We start from the raw sequence: 15378 nt of genomic DNA, 5'->3' as shown, positions 1-15378 counted from the left end.
TGGCATGCTTTCTTCTCTGTCTTTCCCACTAGATGGTGAGCTCCAAAAGGCAGGGTCTGGGCTAGCACAGAGGGAGCATTCAACAAATATTTACTGGGAGAGGAAAAGAAGGAAAAAGGGGAGGGAAATAAGGGAAGGGAAAGGGAAGGAGGGGAGGGGAAAAGAGGGGAGGGAAGGGAGTGAAGAAAGGGAGAGAAGCAGGAAGGAAGGATTTAGCCTGACATTAGTTTGCCATGAGATAAAGCGGACCCTTCTCTGCTTATGGTCTGGGTCCCAGCCATACTGAAGACTCATTCTCTAAGCCCTTCCTCCCCTTCTGTTCCCTTGCTTCTCCGGTACCCTCTGCATGCGCTCTGTTTCTCTGTGTTCTGGACATGCTGTTTGCTCACCTACACCCACCGCCCATCCCTCTCCACCCTGCTCTGTGCTCTTGGGAGGCTGGCCTCTTTGGGGTGCATCTATGGGTTCCTTTGCCTGGTGACTTCTAGCAGAAGATGGGAAAGCAGAACAGAATGACAACGTAGCATTTACTCTCCTGGCTCCCTTCTGGCCTGCGGGCTATAGTAGGTCGGTTACCCCTCTTTATGGAGAGTCACCGCTGCTGCCCCGGAGTCCTCTGCACACAGTCACTCCCGCAGGTTCCCAAACCACTCTCTCTTCTTGCCCCTCCAGGAAAAGGATGGAAATGGCTCCCCCCTGTTGCTGACCCTGGCCTTGGCGATTGTCCTAAACCCTGCCTACCCTGTTGTAAATAGCTTCTCCTTCAAATGAGCCCCTCCTTCAACTCTCCTTAACTGTTCTGTTTGAATGTACCACCTGTTTTTTCTGCCAGGACCTGGCCCTATGCAGCCTACATCCCTAGCTCCGAAAGTGCGGCCCCTCCCCAGCTGCCCCTCAAAGCATGCCTTCGCCAGCCAACCCACCTTGTTCCCCTTGTCAGAGCAGATCTCTGCCTCATAGAGCTCCTGTCCCACTGCGTGTCAGGGATCAGGGTGTTTCTTATGGGTAAATACGATGCCCCCACCAAAGTGAAAGCCCCTTGATGGTGAGGGATGCCTCCCACTCATTGCAGGATCCCCAGTGAAGAGCAGAGGGCCTAGCAGGGATATACATACCCAAGAAATGTGTCACCAAATGTTACCGTGTGGTTCCATTAACATGATGGGAGGAAGATATCAGCAAAAAGCTGGGCTGTGCTGGGCTCAACCCCAAGACCATCAAGGCTGCTCTCTACAGCACTGCCTTAAGTCTCCCTGTGCATGCCTCAGGTGACGGGGCGCTCACTCACCTGCAGAGAGCCACTCCCCCGGGAGCACCATTCCGAGGGGGGATGACATCATCTGTTACTCAGCTCCAAGCTGCCTCCTGCAATGACAACACCCTGGTCCTAGCCAGGGCTTAGAAACCATATAGAAGAATTCTGCCACCTTTCTCCCAGGACAGGCCTTTGGGGACTTGAAGTGCATGCATCATGGCCCTATAGTCATGGCCCCAGGAGAATTTTCTCATCCGGGCCAAACATCTCCAAGTGGTTATGATATACAGCTCCTGCCCCCACTGTCCAGTCCCTCTCTTTGTGCATATCCTCTACTAGTTGTTCTTATTCTGACCCCTTCGTAAGGAAAACTAGCTGCCAAAGTAGCTCTCACAGTTCTACAGGGATTCCAGGAACCCCAAGGCCATTATCCAATCCTCTTCCGAACTCACTCATTCAAGCACGTCATAATCCCAAGCTCCTGGGAACAGTCGGGAAGAGCGAGGACAGAATGCGAGGGGACAGGTTTCTGTGGCTGTCCTGGATGTGGGGCAGTGCTGGACACCTGTGCCACAGCAGATAACCAGGAGTCAGAAATCCAGAGCGACCTTATACCCTAGTTTGACCACTAACGTACAGTGTGAGTTTTAGCCTCAGTTTCCCTCTATGGGGGATAAGGGGTTTGGACCAATGATCTCTGAGGATGTTTTCCAGGTCTGACATTTGACCTCGGATTAGGTGCTCTTCTGGAGTCTAAACGTGTTAAAAGAAATAACGTCTCGGACAGAGTTCAGCGATCTGCCCAGCTGCATTACTGGGGAATCTTATTTTACTCAAGGGAATCGTTACATAAATTGTCAGAATGACGAACTTTAATCAGTGCTACTCAAAGGACGCAGTGCCCAAACCGCTTACTAGTCTATGGTACGCTGCGTACAGGAATGGAGAAACTTCTCAAGAACTCTGACATGCTGACACTGACGCTCCTGTGCTTATTTCATTTTATATAGATTCATTTTTTTTTTTTTTGCTGTGTATTTCAAAGGTATTGCTTTGCAATATACAGGGAAAAAAAACAAAATTGGTGCCTTACCATAGACTGAGAAGTATTCAATACTTTCATTGTCTACCCATTAAGAGAGAAAAAGAGAGAGAGAGAGAGAAGGGACCCTGATGAGAATTAAGTTCAGTTCTTTATTAAAAATCACCTAGATAATGTCAATCAAATTTTCACCGCTTCTGTTACAGGTGACTCCCTCCCTCCCTCCCTTCTCTCTCTCTCTCCCTTCCTCCTTCCCTCCCTCCCTTCTCTTAAAGTCACAAAGCAAAATGTCTCCAGGTTTCTTTCTGCACACAGGGGAGCTGATACAGGCCGAACGGCGTCACCCCGAGCCCCGTCAGGAGGTGACACATTGCCTGATGGGGCTCACCCAGGGCTCCTGACCGTCCCAGCCAGCAAACAAACAGGCCCTGGTGTGAGTGGTCACAGAGCTGGCACATGGCTGCTCACAGACATTCTGGGCAGGCAGTCCCGTGACTTAGAAAAGAGGAGGCCACCGGAGGCTGCCAACTCTGTCTGCTGATGGTGAGGTATCTGGGACCTGGGGCTCCGTGGCCCCTCCACACCAGGGCAGTGCACCGCCACAAAGGCTGGCTGCCCTCGGTCCTGACCCAATCAACTCAGCAGTTTTCTCCTAAGGTTTTAGTGAAGCTGCCCTGCCTGCCACCCCTGCCCTTCAACTCTGCCTCTTACTGCTTCTTAGACTTAAAAATACCTCCCTTCAGTGGGAGCTTTAGAGTCAATAGACGTGGATTCGAATCCAAGCTCTCCATTTATTAGCCGAGTGACCTTGGCTAAATCCCTACGTCATTCTGGGTCCTGAATTTCCTTCGGCACATTAGGGCTAAGGGTACCCACCCTCCTGGCACTTGGTAGGTGCTGAATAAGCATTTGTTGTATGAATGGATGAATGAATGAATGAATGAATGAACGAACAAACGAAGGAATGAAGGAACAAATGAATGTGCAAATGGGTGAACGACTTCCAGCTATCCGTGGCCCGTGGCCCTTTGCCCTCCTGCATGCCCACTCTGCCTGGGCACACGGGTAACTCCTGGGAGTCCAGCTCAGCAGAGCAGAGGACTTGCATTTGTGACTTAGCTGAATGACTCTCCTGACCCATGACCTCGGCCAAGCCACTGCATCCGCTCAGTTCCTCTAGCTCCCTGTCAGTCAAATGCAAATACTAACCCCTGTTCTGCCTTCCTTACCAAATTCCGTCAAAGCCCAAATGAGAGCAGAGATGAAAGTGTATGGTGACCTGGAAGGAACTGGCCACACAGTAAGGCTTCTTCCCTCTTGGGTCGCTCATGTCTCTGAACCAAGGTGAGAGTCCAGGGCCCGCGTGGTGCCAGCAGGCTGAGCTGACGTGCTTTCTGGCTTGCTGCCAGGCACGACATTCTCCTGCCAGCATAGTCATTCCTTTGCACATAGGTATTCTGTCTGTGCATGGGAGGCCCTTGCTCTTTTGAGAGAGATATAAAGAGAAGAGTCAGCAGAAAACCTGCAGAGGTCGGCAAATGTGCTCGAGTCCTATCAGCAAGTCCAGGGTCCTGTGCGCTGGACAGAATGGAAAAGTTCAGCACGAATCTGGGAGATCAGGAAAGTGGATGTTGACTGTCTCTCTGGCTTGGAACTAGTTCCTCCGAGTCCCATATTGAATTCGGATCACCCACGGGTTCACCTCTGGGCTTTGCTTTGGGGTTGCTGGTTAGAGTCGATAGCGCAAGCAGAGGCTAAGAGAAGCATTAGACAGAAGCTTGCCCTTTCTGCCCTCTTCTCAGCAGTGGATGAAGTCCCTCTGTCTGCAGTGCCCTCCTCTCTCTCCAACCCAATCTTGGATGTCCAAACTATATCTAAGCTTTTCTGGAGATATTCGAGCTGCAAGGCAGTTTTTTCTCTTTGATCTCCCTTGGCACTCCCTAAACACAGCCCACGACACCTTCCTGACACAAGTAATCACAAATATGCTTACTGAGACCCAAAGGCCCGTTAGCCACTGTAAGAGAGACCATGCTTTATACGCCCCCTCTCCACCCCAGAGCAGCTTCACAAAGCAGGTGCTGTTATTACTGCCACTTTACAGAGGAAGACACAGCTTCTAAGAGGTCATCAAGTGAGGAAACAGTATGGCTGAGACCTGAACCCAGGCTGTCTGGCCCAGGTGACCCCAGCTTTATCAGCATGGTGCGACAGAACGAACAGCCAGCAAGACACGTGTTCCACATTGCTCTGTCCGGCAGGGTAGCCCCTGGCCCACTTGAAATGTGGCTCATGGGACGGAGGACAGATTTTAAATTTATTTAATCTCAACTAATTTAAACAGTCACGGTGGGTTAGGGACTACGTCCTGGATAACGCGCTGTACCTCTCTCTACCAAGTACGTTCTAACAGTTATTCGTACGCAGCTCATGTCACCCAGTTTCAACTCTGAGCCCTCTGAGAAGACAGAGTTGTCTTCCCTCAGCTCATGGCGGGCGCTCAGCGAATACTGTCGTGATGGGCTATCCTGGCATATCGTCCCTATGAGTAATGAGGAAGGGGCTGGCCTCGGTCACCAAGCTGCTGGGCAAACTCGAAAATTTGGAAAGTTCAGGAACCCCTAGGGGTCTCAGGCACCTCGCCTATGCAATGTCAAGGGGAACCAAGTCAGCCCACAGCTGGGTATCGCCTGCCCGGCAGGTCTTACCTGTGCGGAGAGTCGGGGTCGAAGCAAGTCTTGGTGACGTCCGTGATTTCGGGGTCACAGCACTCTCCGCCATCGAAGTTGAACCGTTCATAATTGCAATCCATGTCGCACACCCCATTGTGCTGCTTCTTCACGAAGGCCGGGTGGCGCAGGTGACGGCAGTCCCCGCCGTCGTGGCCGGTCAGAGTGTGGTTGCACTCGAGGTCGCAGCTCTCGTCCCCGATCTTGCTGATGTCGCAGTTGGCCAGGACGAGGCGGTGGCGCAGGGAGGAGTTGCTCACCTCCAGCACCTCCAGCTCCCAGGAGATGTTGTAGTGCTTGAAGGCCTCAGCCAGCTGCCGGTGCTGGAAGTCGATCTGCTGGCGGCTCACCGTGGGGTTCTCGCGGTTGTCGTCATGGAGGTTGACCACGCGGTAGCGCACCACCTTGGGCCGGCGGAAACGCGGGAGCTGGTTGTAGCTGGCGATGACCTCTGTGTTGTCACACAACGTCTGCCCGCACAAGGGAGGCTCCAGACTCGTGTCCAGCAGGAAGCCGTGGGCACCGCTCAGTTCCACCTGGGGGAGGCTGCCATCCTTCATGGGGGACCAGGTGCGCTTCACATTGTCCCAGTTCTCCTGCAGGAGGAGCTGAGGTAGAGGAGTGTGGAGGCCACGGGCTTCCATGTCCAGCAGGACCTCGCGCTGAGTCCTGGCCACCTTCCACAGGCTGAAGCGCTCGATGTAGCCCCGGTAGTTGTGATGGAGGGCGCTGCCTCCCACCATAAGCACTTTGCACTTCTGGGTCAGCGGGCTGAAGACGCCGCCCACCTGCTCCCCAGAGGTGGCCACCTGGGCCCCGTTCACATAGAGCTTCATCAGCCGCCCGTCGTAGGTGGCGGCGAGGTGCACCCACTGGCCTGGGAGGTAGCTGCGGTGGGCACTGATGGTGGTCACCTGCCGGGCTCGGTCTGTCTTCAGGGAGAAAAAGTAGCGTGGGTCTCTGTTGCCTTGGTCACTGACGGTGTGAATTCCCACGACCCATCCTCGGTCACGCGAGGTATAAGAACATTTGTCATATAGCCCTATGTGGCCCGAAGAGAGAAAGATGTGTCAATAAAAGATGGAAGAGGGGCGCTAACTTACTTCTCTCTGATAAAACTTCCGTCAGGATGTCCTAGACCAGCAGTTCTCAAACCGTGTTCTGCAAGCTCCGCCAGTTCCTAAGGAAGCCTCTGGGACCAGCCTTAGGGCAAAGTGAGGGCTAGAGGAACAGAGAGGATGGGCGAGCTGGCTTTGGGGCGGGGGGGGGGGGGCGGTTCTCACCACTATGTTATTAACCCAAGGAGTTTCACTTTTATTGGTTCTAAATATGGAACCCACAAGAAAGATTTTGGTTTGTAGAATGGATACCTGAGCTAAAGAAAATACCAACAATAATAATAACGGAAATCTGAACACCTTTGATTTTGCAAGACTGCTGGATGGGGAAGGGGACTTTCTAATTAAGAGGTTATTTTAGGGGTGCCTGGGTGGCTCAGTCAGTGAAGCAACTGATTCATGATTTCAACTCAGGTCAGGATCTCATGGGTGGTAAGATTGAGCCCCAAGTCAGGCTTCGTACTCAGTGGGGAGTCTGCCTGGGGTTCTGTCTCTGCCCTTCCCCCAAATGATGCATTCGCTCTCTCTCTCTCTCAAATAAATAATCTCAAAAAAATTTAAAAAACAACCAAGAGGGTATTTTAAGTGTGGGATATAGGAAGAAAGAGGAGAATTGGGGCGGGGGCGGTAATAATGAATAGAAGATGCTCGTTTAGAAGGAGGGCCCCTACTACGGTCACCAAAACTTCGAGCGCACATCACCACTGGCAGTCATCAAACGGCCAGTGGTGGTGAATTGTCAGCAAAGTTGGCCCAGAGAAGCAAGGGTCAAGGGCCGCAAAGCTAATAATGCTTCTCCCTTCTAATGGCAGTCAGTCCTGGCGAGCCCTTAAATTCAGCCCCAAAGAAAGGCAGACATGCTTAATATCTCAGCTGAAGGTTTTTAAAGATCACAACTTCCAACTTTTTTACTTGGTAAGTGAGGGATTTCAGACCCAGAAAATGAAAGGCATTCATCAGGTTACACAGAGTCATTGACAAATGTCCTGAGACCCAATTCAGCTTGCTTTTCTCTGCCACTAATGCTAATATTTGCAAAAGAATGAAAGGAAAAGCATCCTCTTAACATAAAAGATGTCGGGGACTCCTTCATTACGTAAAATTGTCTAAGCCTCTATGGCAGATGAAGCATTGTACTAAGGTCTGTGTGTGAATTCATTTAATCCACGTAACAACCCTTAAGGTGGTGATGTTAACAGAGGCAGATATGGATTCTAAAGGAAGCAAAGAGATGGATAGGTTAAAGGTCAACTGGTTGGTCAATGGCTCCTCGATGCATCAGACCTTGGCATTCACTACCTTGTGCACTAACTCTGCGGGTGCTTCCTTCTCCCCCATCAAAGCCCCCAGGGATCTAGAACACAAAGTGCCCAAGGGTGCCACAAGCTGGGTGCCTGGGAAGGTCCCAAGGCTGATGTCTCTAGACTTACTCTGGGAACCCCAGGAAGTCACTTAGCAGATTCTCTCTGGATCGAGTTATCTTTATAATCACCAACCCCCATTCCCCAGCTTTTCTGGAATATACCCAGTGTCCTTGGCACAGACAGGCTGTTGGATGGGGAAGAGGACTTTCTAATTAAGACTGTATTTTAAGTGTGGGATGGTGTATGAGGCCAGGTGGGAGGAGAAAGAGAGGGAGATGAGAATGAATACAAGATGCTCATTTGGGAGGACAGTCCCTACTCCGAGCTGGAGACCTGTTGCGGTCACCATAACTCGGAGCATGCTCTGCCATTAGCATTCACCAAATGAGCATGGAGAGCTTCCAGCAAAATCAGCAGAGGAGGCCCACACGGTCTCTACTCCTTTGTGGGTACTGGGGCCTTAGAACACACGTAAATCTCCCTGTTAGCAGCTGATGCAGAGGGCAGTTTTGGCCTGGCACCTAAGTCTGCCTATACCTCTCCTCCCACTCCCTGCCCAACAGTCCCGCAGGCAAAGGCTGGAGTCCCCTCACAAAGTCAACCTGCTCTCCTAGGCTGGGCAACCTTGGTGAAGCACCGAGTACCTCCTCTGGGGCTTGATTCCCTATATGGTGAAGGAGGGGAGTGAATGAGGTGACCCTCACATGTCTGGTCCAAGTCTGTGTTTCCAGATTGCCCCATGGCTAAAACAGAAACCACCTCTTCCATGAAGCTCTCCATGATAGCCCTGTGAGGAATGCTCATCTCTCCTCTGAATTCATTTTACTTTAAGGCAACTAGACACTTATTCTCTGGTTCTGGAGTCCCCCGAGACTGGAGGCTTCTTGAAAGTGAGGTCTCTGGCTGGACCATCTGAACCCCGCCTAGGACCTTGTATCATGACTTGTCTACAGCAGACTCTCAGCAAGCATCTCATGAAGGAGCACAAGAAGGACTCCAAGCAGAGTGGGGAAAGGAAAAAGGACAGAGTCAAAGGCCCTGACTTAGGTCTTCATGGCTAAAGGACAGGGAGAGTCTGAAGAGAGGGTGTGTTCTCGGTACCACAGAAGCAGCAGGGTCTTTGGACTCAGGTAATCCCGATAAAAGAGTTACTAGCCGTACGTCTGGAGAAAATCACTTCTGCAAATCCTCCCCCTCCTGCCTAGATCTCTCTTTCAGTACGCTGTCATACATCAAAGACACAGTGGCTACACCATCCTTGGCAAACAGTAGTCACCCAAGCGGGAGCTCATTTTTAAGATGCTGGAGAGTCTGGAAGTGATGTCACTGATGACAAGGAGGAAATGACGAGAAACAAAATACAGAAGGCCAAAGAGAGAAGGCACTCTGAAGGCATCTTGACTGTTGTATCAAGAGCTGGTAGGATGATGGCTCAAACAAAGCAGGAGCCCTCCCCAAAGCCGCTGGCAAAGCCTAGTTAGAAATCCCAAATCCCGTCTGCTTAGCTGCTGTCAGGACACTGCCTGTGAAAAGCTACCTCCCCATTGATCCTTTGGAAGAGGAAGCCCTGACTCCCGCTTTGGAACGAGCTACCCCAGCTCTGCGGGCTGCCACTTGCTGCAGAGATCAGCGAGAGCAAAGCTCCTGAGCCGCCACGCTTGGGCTCCCCATCCTACCTCTGACCTCACCTTCTCTTGCTCCCCTGGCAAACCTACCCCCTTAAAGAGAAAATGCTTCTAAGGAGAAAATTAACATCCGAAACAGGCTCCTTTCTCTCTCTCTCTCTCTCTCTCTCTCTCTCTCTCTCTCTCTCTCCCCCTGCAGGTTTTTTATTTTGCCAGGGCTCTCCCGTCCCTGGTTTTCCTGTTGCCTTTGGAAGGCGGCTAGCTGGGTGAGCAAGGTAAAATGTTTACACATCCGTAGGGTGCCCTCAGTTCCGAACCTTCCTGGGGCTTGGGACCCAGGCTCAAGCCCCCTCTGTTTGCAGTTGAGAGAGAAGAGATACACAGTGAGAAAGGCCAGACTCTGCCACACAGAGCCGAGGACTAAGAGGTGGCTTAGCCCCAGGAGGCAGAGAAGAAGGGCAAAGAGAGGCTTTTCAGTGGAACCGAGAGGAAACGCGTTAAGGGAAATGAGAACCTTGAAGCAGTGGCTGCAGAAGTTCAGAAGGAAATATTTATCTGGAGTGTAAGTGGCGAAAGGAAATCACTGAACTTCAGCAGGGGTGGATGATGGTGACGGGGACTTATTTCTGTATGAAAATAACCTCATCAACAGTAGTCCCACTCAGGGGGCGGCACCACCAGCCCAGAACCAGGGATCTGGACCCGAGATCCGGATGACCTTGCCCAGGACAAGCACACCACCCCTTCTTGCTGCCAGGCCACCTTTCCCTTCTCTGAAAAAGGAGAAGTTTGGATTAAATGATCCCCCCTTCCAATTTAAGAGCTCTTTTGTTCACTGCTAGAACAGCTCCCTGTAAGCAGAAGGAGCTCAACACAGGTGTTGATCTGGATGTTGGATGCCTTGTGTCATTCCTCATGCCTGCGTTGCTTAGGTCCCCTCTGCTCTGTGTATCTCCATAGGGGACACAGAACAGTGTTCTCTGGAGGACACGTGAGAAGCCACCCCCCCATCCCCCCCTCCCCACAGTTGTCCAGGAAGATAGAGAAATAGTGAAGGGAAGAGAGAGAGGCAGTCTGCAGTCCGCACCATCTGTGTCGTGCTGGAAGTTGATCCCAGGAGACACATCCCCCTGTGACAAGATGAAGGCTATGGGGCAATCCTGCACACAATCTACATCTAATTAGCATAAGCCTGCCTCAAGGCGATGAGCACATGGAAGCAGACACCACCGGAAGTGTGCAGAGCCCGTGAGGTGTGTGGGGCATGCTGCACGGATGGACAGGTCCAATCGCAGACCTGGAAGGGGCTTGCCCTGGGCCTCACAGTGATCACCGGTCACCCGAACCCTGGTCAGCTGGCCCTTCTAACGTGCCCTCATCCTCCTGCAGCTAGGCTTGCTTTGAAAAGGGCTTCGGATCCCCCCAGAAGCTTGCTACCTACTTATTTTTACGGTCTCTTTTTCTTCTCATCTACCCACTGACCCTCATCCCGGAGATGAAGAGCGTATGTAAAAGAGGCTAGCCCAAGGCAGAAGGCTCCTACCGAGTCTCCCAAAACCTTGGCCAGGGCTGTACCAGGAGTCCTCTGGGCTCCAGGGTCACCCTCTTGGGATCACTCTGACGGCAGGCCAGCTCCGTCCGACCACTCCGTTCCACTCCAGGAACGGACAAATCTTCCATACATCCATCATATCCCTTCCTGTCTGAGAACCCACCACTTCTGTAATTACTCATCCAATGTCTGTGTTTCCCATCTGTGCGTCTGTTTGGTTCATTTCCAAGTGCCCAGCATCCATTATAGACCCTAGAACCTTGCAGGTGCTCTGGAGAATTTGTCATTGCGAATTACATATCAAGGAAGGAAAAGAAGGAGGGACACTTCCCTAGTGCTGTGTCCTTTACAAGAGCAGAGTACCCTTTATTTAGAACTCGGCTAAGTCCCGCGTGTTCTACGGTAATTCTTGTCCTTAACCTTCACCACAGAACTCTCAGCTTTGCCCATTCTTCAAAGGAAGCTGAGGCTCAGGGAGGGACGAGGTTTACCCAAGGCAGCAAAGTTTGGAATCCAGGTCTATAGGATTCCCCAGACCAGGCACTTCATCACAGCACTGCATTAAGAGCCACGTGGGCTGTTTGAAGGCACAGCTCCCCCCGAAAATGCTTCTATAAGTCCCACAGCGCCAACACAAGCACGTCGGATTGAACTGCAAGCCAGGAGGCTGCTTTCCCCGTCATTCTTCTGCCTGGGTCTAAAAACTTGTCTAAGAATCCATGGTTCTTTATTACTACTGTTTAAACTGTTCCACTTGGCTCACCCAACTTCCCCGGGAACCAAGATGGGCCTGGGTCTTGTTATCTTCCCAGAGCACAGAATGCCTTCCAGAGCTTGTCCTCTAGCCCCTGGACTTCCACCCCCAGCTTTCCTACCTGCTGGTTTCTGATCCAGGTCTGTTCCAACCTCCAGGGTCTATACATAAATGTTCTCCCCTGACCCCCAAGGTGGCAGTCACATTCTTGGCTGCCTCCCATCTTCCTTTCTGTTTGTTAGGGGCCGAATCGTGTCCCCTCAAAATTTGTATGTTGCAGTCCTAACTCTTAGTACCTTAGAAGGTGACCTTATTTGGAGGTAGGGTCTACACGGCGGCGAGTAAGCTCAAATGAGGTCCTTCGGGTGGGCCTCAATCCAGTAGGGCTGGTGTCCTTGCTGGAAGAGAGCACTGGGACACGGACAGACACAGAGGGAGGACCATGTGAAGACACAAGGTAACAAGGGCTATCTACAAGCCAAGGAGAGAGGACTCAAAAGAAACCCACACTGTGGCCATTTGGTTCTCAGATGCCAAGCTTCCAAAGCCATGAGAAAAACCATTTCTGTTGTTTAAGTCACCTGGTCCATGGTACTATGGTAGGGCAGCCCTGGCAGACCAGAACACCATCATTCCACACGTTTTCTAAGCTCTCCCACCGAGATTTCTCTAAAATCTATCCCATTGTCCACTGCCTTGTGCCCAGTTCAGAATTCTCCGGTTACGCACATTGCCTCGATTTACTCAGTTCTCAGGGTGAGAAAAGCAAGGTGTATCAGGAGGAAACAAATGCAGTTGCCATGCGCAGGAAACACGCATCACAGGGGAGGGGCACTTCTGTGTCTCGGCTTGAATGTGCATATCTCAAGGCCCTGCCGTGTGTCGAGCAGGTGGGCAGTGGCTTCTGTGCCAAGGTGTCTTATGCTCACAGCAATCTTGTGTAACAGGTGCTCTTCACAGCTGAGGAAGCAGACACTCAGAGAGGTGAGGTCACTTGCCTAAGGCCACACAGCACTAAGTGGTTGGAGAGACTGGAATTAAAGACTCCTGATTTCAAATTCAGTTCCCCCACAGATGAGTGGGACCTCAGCTATGTCTCCATGCTGTGTGTGTTTTTTTTTTGTCCCCTCCCTAGGATGTTCTCTCGGCATGGTTTAAGTCAACACAAAATCAGCTCTGATAACACTTAACTTTCAGCACCGTCAGGGAGAACCATTAGCGAAACGTGACAATTGTATCAACTTCATATTATTATTTGGTTTTCTCTCACTGGTAGAGTAGACATGGGAGGAGAAGGATATTCTACCTGGGTCCTTTTGGCAGGTAACAAAGCAGCATTTTCAACTAAATAATGATAATAATAAGGAACATTCGTTGATTGCCTCTATGTAGCAGTTCCTCTGCGAGGCACAGAGATCCCATTTGGTGCTCACAATGAGCCCATGAAGGGGGCTTTCCTGACAGTCCCGACAGAGGACACTCAAGTGCATAGTAGCTACGTGCTCTCCCCACAAGGATCGCAGCGAGACGGCAGTGGAAGAATCACAGCCAGACCTCTCCTCCAGGATGCTTTCCTTCGGTGGGAATAACTCTTAGCCCTGGGTCAAGGATTTTGTGGCCCAGTCTGCCACTGCTCTGCTGTGGGTTGCCAGGAAAGCAGCCCCCCCTCTCTGGGCTTCCTCACACCCTGACCTATGAAGTAGGAGGGTTACACCAGATGGCCATAGAGGCCTCTCCCTCTGTCCCAGACTCCCTGTGACTCTGAGGTCCTGGGTCCTTCAGACAGCCCAGCCTTGGTTCCCACTGTGGGAGACATACGGTCATGGACGAAGAGGTAGAGGGGAAGGAAGGCAGTTTCAGGACCTCCCAACTTAAGGATGTCCACTTGCTGTGGGACATCTGCCAGAGGAATACAAGCAGAGGTGAGAGGATGGGGGTACAAAGGGGGGAATTAGGTCAGCAATCTAGTTTCTTTCAGGAGGCTAAAAAAGTTAAAAGCTAAAGGTTGGAGCTGGTCTCTTTTTGTTTTGTTTTCCCTTCCATGATTTAATGGCTGGTATCAAAGTCACAGAGGAATGCTTGAGAGAGCAATCCTATGGAAAGCTTTTATCTGTCCAGAGGACAGTGATTAAAACAGACAGATTTGGGTTAAGTATACCCATGGTCCCTGCACTTGGTGCAGTCGGGGGGAGGCCCACCAAAATGACCCCGGAGGACTCAGCGGCACTAGGCATTCAGAAGAGAGCCGGGACACCGCCGGGGTGGGTACCTGAGGGACTGCTCCCCAGCATCCTCACCCTCTGGGCCCACCTCGGCTCAAAGGATTGATGTTAAGCTCAGTAGAAGGAGGAGGTTTGAAATATATCATACCTGGCTGGAGGCTTATCCCAAACTACACTGAGCTCTAGACATCCCCACCTCCTGGTGTAAGAGGCAAGAGCACCAAGAGTAACTCTCTGGAGGAATTCACAAGGTCAGGATTCACTCGGGTGTCCCCCATGTGTTGGCCATGCAGGTGAGCCTGTGGGGCCAGATCTCCCTTTGCAGGGGGGCACGGCACAGTGGGGAGAGTGCCCGCAGTGGCGAGTGTGTCTGCTCTGTCCCTGTCCTCGTTTCTCCTGCTGGGAACCATTACCTGAAAGCCCTCTCATTACGTGGATCTGCTCGCCTTCTTTACCAGCTGGGTGACCTTGAAGGAGTTCAACTCTCTGAGCCTCAGCCTTCCCACGTGTACTTCAGGGATTAAAAAGTCTTATCCTATGTCCTTCACAGAACTCACTGGAGAAAGAAAGGAGTTAAATGAATGCATATTTCCTTGTAAACTATTTAAGGCTATCCAGAGGTAAGGCAAGGTTGACAAGAGTGTGCTTACGGGTGCCTGAAACCCATAGCTTTATTAATACACAGACTTCATGGTGAGTTTGGGCCGGCAAAGTGCTCTTGAGGGCTCAAGGTGCACCTATGTCTCCCTCGGGTTCTTGACTGCCTGCCTCCTTTGCTCCTACAGAAGCAGGCTGTGTGGACATGGAAACGTGAGGGTTTTCACAGAGCAATAAATGCATACCCAGTGCGGGCTCTACCATTCCCTAACTGTGTGCCTTGGGAAAGTCAGGGCACCTCTTCTCGCGTCAGTCTTCTCATCTGTTAAATGGGGTGATGCAATCTACCTCTGCCAGTTGTAGAGGGAACTAATGAGCTAACGAACATACCAGGACTTGGCACAGGAGCGCGACAGCGTAACACGCCTTAAGCACGTGTACTATGAAGTCTTATCCGTCGGGATCCCAGCTGTGCAGCTCGTCAGCTATGTAGCCTTGGGCAAAATCCCTTCACCTACCTGATAGTTTTCTCAACTGTAAACTGATAATAACAGTACTTAACGCACAGTGCCATTTTGAGGATTTAGTGAGAGAATGCAAACACTCATTTGCATAGCACGTGACGCACGCCAGCTACACTTTTTATTGATATGGATGTCTGTTCCTTTCGCTCAGAACTGGGACCAGGTTTCCCCCCTTCTTCTGTGCTGTTAAACTTTATCCTTTCTGACACTCTTCTCTGAAATAGAAAGGCACGTGCCTTGCTCTCTTTTTCACACATTGTCAATGAGACTGGAGCATATAAACTCTTTTTAAAAAAGTGGCAGATGAGAGGAAGAAGACAAAAAAGAAAAAAGGAGGAGGAAGAGGAGGAGGAGGAAGAGAGAGGGGTTCCTGCATTTTCTGTTTGCTTGCCCTGAAAGGTTCCCCTAGCACAAATCAGACCCTGGTAGACTTAGGCAGTGAAGCTGGAGACACCCTGCAGAAGAGAGCCCACTTTGGGTCTGATCTGAGGACCTAAAGCTGTTCCCTGCTCACTCACCAAACCTCAGGGACAGTGACTTCTCAAGGACCATTCCATCCTGCCCTCCACATTCTTCACAGCGGTCCCAAGCCCTTA

At 51.3% G+C, this 15378-nt stretch overlaps 1 protein-coding gene across 1 annotated transcript in view; it reads right to left on the bottom strand.

Annotated features, from left to right (window-relative positions):
• Positions 1 to 15378, bottom strand: part of PAPPA (pappalysin 1) — a 239779-nt gene that overhangs the window by 201732 nt on the left and 22669 nt on the right. Inside the window, exon 2 of the mRNA XM_026513725.4 lies at positions 5006 to 6068. Coding sequence (XP_026369510.2) covers positions 5006 to 6068 — 1063 coding nt within the window. The remainder of the gene's footprint in view (positions 1 to 5005; positions 6069 to 15378) is intronic.

The sequence above is a fragment of the Ursus arctos genome, unplaced genomic scaffold (genome assembly GCF_023065955.2).
Source record: "Ursus arctos isolate Adak ecotype North America unplaced genomic scaffold, UrsArc2.0 scaffold_18, whole genome shotgun sequence".
Lineage (NCBI taxonomy): Eukaryota > Metazoa > Chordata > Mammalia > Carnivora > Ursidae > Ursus > Ursus arctos.
The sequence above is the reverse complement of the archived record's forward strand: the minus strand, read 5'-3'. Positions and strand labels throughout refer to the sequence as shown.